Source organism: Lipotes vexillifer, unplaced genomic scaffold, assembly GCF_000442215.2.
Source record: "Lipotes vexillifer unplaced genomic scaffold, Lipotes_vexillifer_v1.1 scaffold961, whole genome shotgun sequence".
In the NCBI taxonomy this organism is placed as follows: domain Eukaryota; kingdom Metazoa; phylum Chordata; class Mammalia; order Artiodactyla; family Lipotidae; genus Lipotes; species Lipotes vexillifer.
In genome coordinates this window covers 84,824-94,319 of record NW_006776468.1, presented here as the reverse complement: position 1 = coordinate 94,319, position 9,496 = coordinate 84,824, and the positions used below count along the sequence as shown (strand labels likewise).

The 9,496-nt window shown below is 51.2% G+C and overlaps 1 protein-coding gene across 1 annotated transcript in view; it reads left to right on the top strand.

Moving 5' to 3' along the window:
* Nucleotides 1–9,496, top strand: part of PTCH2 (patched 2) — a 15,215-nt gene continuing 5,719 nt past the window's right edge. Inside the window, exons 1-8 of the mRNA XM_007450352.1 lie at nucleotides 1–72; nucleotides 521–713; nucleotides 7,113–7,302; nucleotides 7,411–7,480; nucleotides 7,671–7,762; nucleotides 8,403–8,598; nucleotides 9,200–9,321; nucleotides 9,470–9,493. Of these exons, the coding sequence (XP_007450414.1) occupies nucleotides 1–72; nucleotides 521–713; nucleotides 7,113–7,302; nucleotides 7,411–7,480; nucleotides 7,671–7,762; nucleotides 8,403–8,598; nucleotides 9,200–9,321; nucleotides 9,470–9,493 (959 nt within the window). The remainder of the gene's footprint in view (nucleotides 73–520; nucleotides 714–7,112; nucleotides 7,303–7,410; nucleotides 7,481–7,670; nucleotides 7,763–8,402; nucleotides 8,599–9,199; nucleotides 9,322–9,469; nucleotides 9,494–9,496) is intronic.

The following is a 9,496-nucleotide window of genomic DNA, read 5'->3' as shown; positions in this document are numbered from 1 at the left end:
ATGGCTCGGCCGCCACCCCTTGGGGAGCTGCCCCCGGGCTACACACCCCCAGCTCGATCTGCAGCACCCCAGGTGAGTGGAAGGGAAGCCGGAAGAAGAGGCCAGGTCTAGAGACCCCAGGTCTGTCACTCGGCAAGGTGTGATGTCTCTTAAATGCCATGTGTTATTGGCCCTCGCCCGGGAAAGCTGTGTTGTGTGTCTGTCTGTCCGTGTCTCCTCCTGCTCTGCCCGGTGAGAGTAGGTGTGTCTATGTCCACCTCTGTCCACCTGAGAACAGGTGTGTGTATATGTATCCTATCTCAGAAAGGAATCTGTGCCTTCCTCAGGTGTATATTGGGTGAGAAGCAGGGAATGGAGTCAAATTTTTTCCAAGTTTGGGCCCGTGTCTGTTTAGGTCCTCTGTCTTGTATCCAGAAACCAAGAAGCTAGAGCTTGGTAGAGGGGTGTAATAAGGAGAAAAGGGAAAGTTTTCATGTGTTGTTGCAGTAATGCCTGGCTGACCCTTCTCTTTCCATCCCAGATCCTAGCTGGGAGCCTTCAGGCTCCACTCTGGCTTCGTGCTTACTTCCAGGGCCTGCTCTTCTCTCTGGGCTGTGGGATCCAGAGACACTGTGGCAAAGTGCTCTTCCTGGGACTTTTGGCCTTTGGGGCCCTAGCATTGGGTCTCCGCGTGGCCATCATTGAAACAGACCTAGAACAGCTCTGGGTGGAAGGTGAGTTGTGGACACTGGCCATAGCTGCTTGGGTATGGTGAGAATAGGGTGAGGAGCTGGCTACTGAGTTCTGGTGGGCTTTGCGCTGGGTCTGGAGGGGGCACCTGCCTTCCAGAGCCTGGGCGTCTGGGAGCCCTGCTCCCTCTCACATCCATAAATGGACATCTGCAGATGGTGGAACCCTGTGAATGGGTATATGGAACAGTTATCTGTGGGTGCGTGTGTGTTTATTTAGCATTTACTGGCAATCTTTAATATGTATTTGACTGCACTGCAGTGCTTGTAAAGGCAACTAAAACAAGACCCATCTTTTAGTAGCAAGGAAAGTAAAATATATGCTGGGATATAATATACAATATAATACAAAGCAGAAAATGATTATGTTGTATAAAAGAAGCCAGGGAGAGATCGCATCTAACTAGGAGAGTCAGAAAAGTTAGAACTAGAAGGCTGGGGAAACAGTAAATCATCTGGCAGGCCTCCAGGGAGAGGTCCCATACACCGAGGTCCCCTGCAACCATTTAGTGGAAAAGTGGCACAGAATCTGTACTTTGAGGCAACAGCAGAGTCAAATGGAACCAGATCTTCACTTCCTAATGGCAGCATTAGAGTAAAATCATTTCTTATTAATAGTTTTGACATAACTCTCTTTTGCTGGAGCCTGGTATGGCAACCCTTTAACAGAGTCCAACTCCCCTCTCTTCTTTCCTGGGAAATTTACATTTGTGGGCTTGCCCAAACCTCCCCCAGCCCTGGCCCACACCCAAAGGCAGGGCCCAGGTTAGACTCTCACACCCCTGAGTTAGTTTAAATGCTAGCAAGCCCTAGGATCCAGAGCAGATGTTTCTTGGAGCCTGCCTGCCTATTGGGCTCCCACACCCCATCCCCACCCAACCCCCCAGCCCTCTGCAGACCCTCACATATATACACACTCTAGGCCAGCCCTGGGGTCCAGAGCAGATGTTTCTCTGTGCCTGCCTGCCCCCAGCCCCAAGACAAACGTGCGCACAAACGCACATGCACATAGCCCCACCCACACTACTGCTGCCTGGGTGGTCCCAAATGACTCTTGGATTTCCTGCCACAGTAGAGGCTGTCTCCCACCTCTTCTTCCTTCTCCATTCCCCAGATCTTCCCAATCTAAACACTGCTTGTACCTCCATGTTTCCTCATCCTTTCTCCTACACTCCAGCACAGGATAGGCTAGATCCCACTGGATTTCGCTGCTGCTTGTGCGAGGGTGATATAAGAGGGTGGTAATCAATTCCTAGGTCTTTTCTCTTTATGTCAGAATATCACTCTGGGATTTCCCTGGTGGCGCAGTGGTTAAGAATCTGCCTACCAACGCAGGAGACACGGGTTCGAGCCCTGGTCTGGGAGGATCCCACATGCCGCGGAGCAAAGGCCCGTGCCGCAGTGGTTAAGAATCTGCCTACCAACGCAGGAGACACGGGTTCGAGCCCTGGTCTGGGAGGATCCCACATGCCGCGGAGCAACTAGGCCCGTGCGCCACAACTACCGAGCCTCGCTCTAGGGCCCACGAGCCACAATTACTGAGCCCGCGTGCCACAACTACTGAAGCCCGTGCTCCTAGAGCCCGTGCTCTGCAACAAGAGAAGCCACTGCTATGAGAAGCCCGCGCACCACAACAAAGTGTAGCCCCCCGCTCAGCGCAACTAGAGAAAGCCTGCGCACAGCAGCAAAGACCCAATGCAGCCAAAAATAAAAATAAATAAATTTATTTTTTAAAAAAAAAGACATTACTTAAAAACAAAAAAGAATATCACTCTGCCCTGTATTAGCTGGGGCTATGGGTGAGGTGAAAGCAGTGATCTTGACCTGATCTTTTCTCTGTACGTCTGTCATTGAGGCTTCTTCCAACAATGCCCTAGGCAGTGAGGACTGAAGGGTATTTTCCATTCCTTTCCTGTTTTGTTAATGCAGAAAGCAAAGAAAGAAGCTAGACATTAGCTATCAGAGTTCTGGACTCTCCAGCTTTGCCGTGGTGAGATTTGGAATGTGACTTCTCCTTCCTGATCAATATTAAAGCTGAAGGACTCAGATAAATTCTCTAAAATAAAAATCACAGGGAATCCCCTGGTGGTCCAGTGGTTAGGACTCTGTGTTCTCACTGCCGAGGGCCTGGGTTTGATCCCTGGTCGGCAAACTAAGATCCCGCAAGCCAGGTGGTGCGGACAAAAAGAAGAAGAAAGAAAGGAAGGAAGGAAAGAAAAGGAAAGGAAAATCACAACATGTAGCCCAACTAGTCCTTACAGGAACAGTGATAGAGATGGTTTGAAACTGGAGCTGTCCCTAAAGATAAGGAACATACAGCCCTTCTGTCTGGAAGGCAGGGGACAGCCACGTATCAATTGGTGGAACCACTGTTCACTCAGACACCCAAGGCTGAAACCTTGAGAGTCAGCCTCAGTTCTTTTGCTCACCGGATTGGTCACTAAACAATTAAAATTCTTCCTTCTCAGCCTCTCTCAGATCCCTCCTTTCCACCCTTGCGGCTGTTGCTCTAGTTGAGGCCTGGCAGTACACTCCTGATTTTATCATTTAGCATGCTTTTAGCCACATGGAAGAGAGAGAAGGGGAAAGAGGGAGGAAGGAAGCAGAAGGCTGATTTATTATCCCCCCCGACAAGGAGTCTAGCAGTGGACAGTCGAGAAGTTCCGGGATGGATAATTCAGCAACCTAAGGACATCAGCAAGGACCCAGTTTCTTTCTGTCTTTTTCTCCTCTGCCTTCTGCATGTTGGGCTTTTGTCCTCAGGCTTATCACCTCCTTCTCCCAAGGTGGCTGCTGAAAAGGGAAGTCGTCCCTGTCTTGCATCCCTTTTTAGAAGTGAGGAAAAATACACCACCTACCCCTCCCCACCATCCACCCCCACTGACTTCCCATTTGGTTATATACTTTGGCAAGAACTCTGTAGCATCCTATGCCTAAATCCTTCACTTGGCAAAGACGGTGGAATTACTGTGATTGACTTATTAGACTAATCAAATTTCACCTCCTAAGGCTGGGGAAGGGTCCAGCTGCCCTGAATCACTAGGCCTTTCAGAGGATGGCCCAGGAAATCGAGGTCTATTAAGTGACTAATCTTTCCCTCTCACCTTCAAATCTGCCTCCACACTGCCCTCCTGTGGTGCTTCTAAATCTGGCCAAGTCAGTCCCTGCTTAGAGCCCTTCCACCACTCTCTACTGGGTTTTGGGGAGTCTCCAAAACCAAGTTCAAGCTCCTTAGCATACTCTAGGTTGCTTATCCAGCTTTGTCTCTGCCTCATTCTTAGCAGCCCAGCAACACGGAGCTTCTTACAGTTACCTGCACACACTTGGTCCAGAACCCCTTTCCCTGACTTCTTTCCCTGGCCAACTCCTATTCATCATTCACAGCTCAGCTCCAGAATATATCAGGTGATGAAAAAGCCACGTCATCTCACTTCTCTTCTTAAAACATAACATGGCTCCCATTCCACACAGAGACAGCTTGAGTCCCTACAATAGCTTACAGGTCCTTACATGTGAAATTTCTGGACCAAAGATTATGAACATTTCTGAGGATCCTAAAACATACTGCAGTATTGCTTTCCCCCAAATATTGTACCAAATTAAACTCCTGCGGTAGGTAAGTTAGAATGCATTCCTGTAAGCCAGCAATGAGTACTACCAATTCTTAAATTTTTGCTAATTTGAAAGATGATAATTCATTGCCATTTTAATTTGCATTTATTGGATTACCTATAAAGTGGACTCTTTTTCCATGCTGGCTAACCGGTTATATTCTCCCTTTTGTAAAGTTTTTTTTTTCCCCCCACAGTTCAGTGGCTTTTATTTATTTATTTATTTATTTTAACATCTTTATTGGGGTATAGTTGCTTTACAATGGTGTGTTAGTTTTTGCTTTATAACATAGTGAATCAGCTATATATATACATATGTCCCGTATCTCTTCCCTCTTGCGTCTCCCTCCCGCCCTCCCTATCCCACCCCTCTAGGTAGATACAAAGCACTGAGCTGATCTCCCTGTGCTATTCGGCTGCTTCCCACTAGCTATTTTACATTTGGTAGTGTATATATGTCCATGCCACTCTCTCACTTCGTCCTGCTTACCCTTCCCCCTCCCCGTGTCCTCAAGTCCATTCTCTACGTCTGCGTCTTTATTCCTGCGTCTTTATGTCCTTCTCCTAAGTTCTTCAGAACGATTTTTTTTTTTTTAGATCCCATATATATGTGTTAGCATACGGTATTTGTTTTTCTCTTTCTGACTTACTTCACTCTGTATGATAGACTCTAGGTCCATTCACCTCACTACAGATAACTCAATTTCGTTTCTTTTTATGGCTGAGTGATATTCCATTGTATCTATGTGCCCCTTTTGTAAAGTTTTTAACAAATGTGATGATTTTGATGTCTCCTTCCACTGTTCCCCCTGCTTCTTCCCCACTCACTTACAGTCTCTTTTTTTCCTCCAGTTCTTTCTTATTTTTCCATCATATCATTTCTCTCCCAGCAGCTATTGTATAACAACTCCATATCTGTACCCACTGTGTTCTGGACAACTTCCTAAGTACTTTGCTCGCATTGATTCTAATTCTACCAAGGTAGGCATTTCTCCATTTCACAGATGAGAACATTGAGGGTCAGAGAGACTAAGTAATTTACTCAAGCACAGACCAAGCATCAGAGCCAAGACCCAAAGCCAGGTCTGTCCAGAGCCTTTGTCCCCCCCCCCCGCCCCGTCTCTTCTTGCCTCACAATACATCCTAGTGCATCTGTCGTCCTCTCTGTCATCATCATCGTCAGCGAAGACTTATCTTTTTCTCTTCCTCATTTTCTCTGAGGATTCCTTATTCCCTTTGATGCTGTATTTTTTTTTTTTAATTTTTTGGCCACGCCACATGGCTTGCAGGGATCTTAGATCCCTGACCAGGGATCGAACCCATGCCCTCGGCAGTGAGAGTGCAGAGTCCCAACCACTGGACCTCCAGGGAATTCCCTTGATGCTGTATTTTAAATTTTGCTTGTCTCTTTCTCTTGTTTTCTTATTAGCTCTGTCCGGGTTCCTTCTTTCTCCCATGCCTCCTTCCCCTCAGCAAACTCACTTACTGTGAGGAGCTTATCTCTGCCCTCCCCTCCTGTCCATCCTTGTGGCAGCTCTGGCCCAAGCCTGGTGAAATAAACACTGCAGTACGGACCTACTGCAGAGGAGTGGGGAGTCAGGAAAGGAAGAAAAAGAGTAGGTGGAATTGCCAGCGGAGAAGGCAGGATGATGGCTGTGTGAGACTGTTGTGGGGATGGGAGGTGTGAGCATATGGGTGAATCTGTGATGGGGAGTTACCAAGGGTTTGGGGCTCGCATGAGTGAGGGGATTGTGTGGGTTTGGAAAAGAGATTGGGGAGCATGATAATCCCAGGTGGGGCTGGAGTCTCAGAGAAGCAGTCCGTCGGGCCCCAAGGGTGGCAGTGACCTACAGGAAGAGGCCCCAGGTGGGTTGAAGCAGGATTATGGGTCTAAGACCAGGCCAAGTCCACAAAGCCTCCGGGGTGGTTTGGCCCTGGCCCTCGCCTCCCCCAAACCACAGTCAGGTTATAGCATCCCTCACAGCATCCCCACCTCCCCAGATCCCAGGTACAGAGCTGGCCTCCGTGGCCAATGCAGTGCAGGACTTGATCAAGGAGATGAAGGCAGGCCTGGCGCCGGGACTCCCCGTTGTCTGAACAGAGAGACTGGTGAAAGGGATCTTTTTCCCCAGGCCTGCTTTGATGTCACCTCTGCCAGGATCCACGAGTGCTTCCATGAGTGGAAGCAGTATGTTGGCAGCATCACACTGAAAGACTGTCTGACCCTCCCCCGCACCTGTGCCACCACAGAGCCGTTATTGCCAGGCACACCCCAGCCTTTGCAGAGCAGTTTGCAAAAAAGTGTCTGGATATAAACCACTGCCTGGGACAACCTGAACTAGGAGCCAGTCCCAGCGCTAGACCTGTTTTTGGAGACCCTCCAAGGGCAGCCTCCCTATTGGCCCCTCTGTCCCTTCTCCTCCCACCAGGGTAGAGAGGGACTGAGTGAGGGCTCCCTTACCAGCGCTCCCCCAGAGCCCCACCCTGGCCAGCTCATGTTGATCTCTCGTTTTAAAGTTATTTGCTCCAAACCCAGCCAGCCGGGTTCGTGCTTAAACCTTAGGTCCCACAAGAATTCCACAGAGCCACACAGCTGGACCTCTCCGCTCCAGATTCCAAGCAGAGGGCCAGGAGCCTGGGAGTCAGCATGGCCACCAGGGAGAAGCTTCCCCCACTTGTCCTGGGAGGCCTCTGTGGGTTAGGGTCCCACGTCCCCCAGAGCTCTGATCCACTGAGGCTCTTTCCCCCCAGCTTTCTCTCTCTGCTCTGGCAGCGGGCAGCCGGGTGAGCCAAGAGCTGCAATACACCAAGGAGAAGCTGGGGGAGGAGGCTGCATACACCTCCCAGATGTTGATACAGACCCCGCGCCAGGAGGGGGAGAACGTCCTCACGCCTGAGGCACTTGGCCTCCACCTCCAGGCAGCCCTCACCGCCAGTAAAGTGCAAGTATCACTCTATGGAAAGTGAGTCTGGCTGAGCCCCTGAGCAGCTGGGGGTGAGAGGTGCTGCAGCAGGGCTGGAGCAGGAATCCCCCCTCTTCTGCTGATGTCCTGTGCCCCTGGCTATTGCAGGTCCTGGGATTTGAACAAAATCTGCTACAAGTCAGGAGTTCCCCTAATTGAAAATGGAATGATTGAGCGGGTGAGTATCCTGAGCTGTTCTCTGAGACTAGGTAGAGGTGGAGCCTTTTCTGCAGTAAGGGAGGGCTTGGAGAGACGGGGGAGGGGGAGGTGGCGTCGGGAGGTGGGGGCATTGCAGAGGGCATCCTACAAAGGTCATGGAGAAAAGAGCCCAGGGACAGGACTGATGTGGCCTGGGATGTCCCTGGCAGATGATTGAGAAGCTGTTTCCCTGCGTGATCCTCACCCCCCTCGACTGCTTCTGGGAAGGAGCCAAACTCCAAGGGGGCTCTGCCTACTTGCCGTGAGTGCTGCCACAGCTGCTCCCAGGGCCCTGCTTCATCCCCTGCCAGGAACTCCCCAGCAGAAAGGAGGGTGGGAGTAAAGATGATGATCAAAAGCTCACCCAGGGCCTAATTACGTCCCAGGCCAGGGTCAGAGCACTGGCAGCCTCAGGGCTCTCTCCACATCCCCCTTCGCCTCACCTCCGAAGGAGAGGCAGACCTGTCTTATTTAGACAAAACACGAAGATCTGTAAGATCTGAACAAAGGATGGAAAAGATCCCCAGAAAGACTTTGCCAGGGAGACTTAACTAGGTGTCAGCTCAGCTGTGACCCAGGCCAGAAAGAAAACCTGTTATAAGCGGGTGCCTGTATGGTTATGTATTAGAACCAAGGGTAGACGCTTTGGGAAGGAATGCAATGGGGCTTTTCTGGGCCTTTTCATTGTGTTAACTACCATCTGTCTTGAGGTCCATCTCAGCCCCGGTATCTGTCCACAGCTCACTGCAGCAGCCTGCTGGACTGAGCCTTGCCCACCCTCCACACAGAGGGACAGATGAGCAGCTAGGAGGAGGGGGGGCTACTACATGGGTCCCATCGCAGTGGTTTGGAGGGTGGGCATTGATCCTTGATCCTCACCAACTATGAGCTCTCCCCTGCAGGGGCCGCCCCGACATCCAGTGGACCAACCTGGATCCAGAGCAGCTGCTGGAGGAGCTGGGCCCCTTTGCCTCCCTTGAGGGCTTCCGGGAGCTGCTAGACAAGGCACAGGTGGGCCAGGCCTACGTGGGGCGGCCCTGTCTGCACCCTGACGACCTCCACTGCCCATCTAGTGCCCCTAACCATCACAGCAGGCAGGTGGGTTCCAACCAGGTCTGCCAGGGACGGGTTATTTTCCTTCCCTTTCCCCTCAAATGTTCCCCTGTTCTAGGAGAGAGCAGACTGCTCTGTGCTCTGCCCCCCCATTTCCTGGACATTGTTACCCTGCCTCCACTGTGCTAGACACCTAGAGTGTTCCATTCCTATTCAGCTCTGCTAAAGAACCCTCAAGGGGCCTATGAATCCCTTGGTCCTTTTCTAAGCCCAGAAAGGCTGGACTTCATCAAAATACACGTTTACAGGGAAACAGGACAAATTAGCTAAGCACGAGTATCATACCTAATTTCCTGAGTGTCTGTGTGGCCCTGTGTACGTCGACCTTTTTCCAAAACCACCAGAGTTATGCCAGCTCCTCCCCGCAGCCTGTCTCTAGGCCTCTGCTCCCTCTTGTGGCCTCCTCTCTGCAGGACACTAGGTGCTCCCTTACAGAGTAGGCAAGAGGCTCAGCAGAATAGTTATCTACACTCCAGGTCCACAGAGCTCCGTGGCAAGCATGGTTCCTGGAGGTTCCAGCCCAGAGACACCCAGTTATCCAAAACCAGGGCCTTGAGTAATGAGCCCCTCCGCTGTCCCCCTCCAGGCTCCCAATGTGGCTCAGGAGTTGAGCGGGGGCTGCCATGGCTTCTCCCACAAGTTCATGCACTGGCCGGAGGAACTGCTGCTGGGAGGCATGGCCAGAGACCCCCAAGGACAGCTGCTGAGGTAGGGCCTCCCCTGGGAGTTGATAAGGGCACCCCAAGTATGGGGAGCCACACCCTGATGCCAGGCAACTCTGGCAAAAGCCCCTTGCACACCCCCTCCTGGGTGTTCAGACCAGCTCTGGCCCCTACTTCTCCTGTACCCCAACCAGGGCAGAGGCCCTGCAGAGCACCTTCCT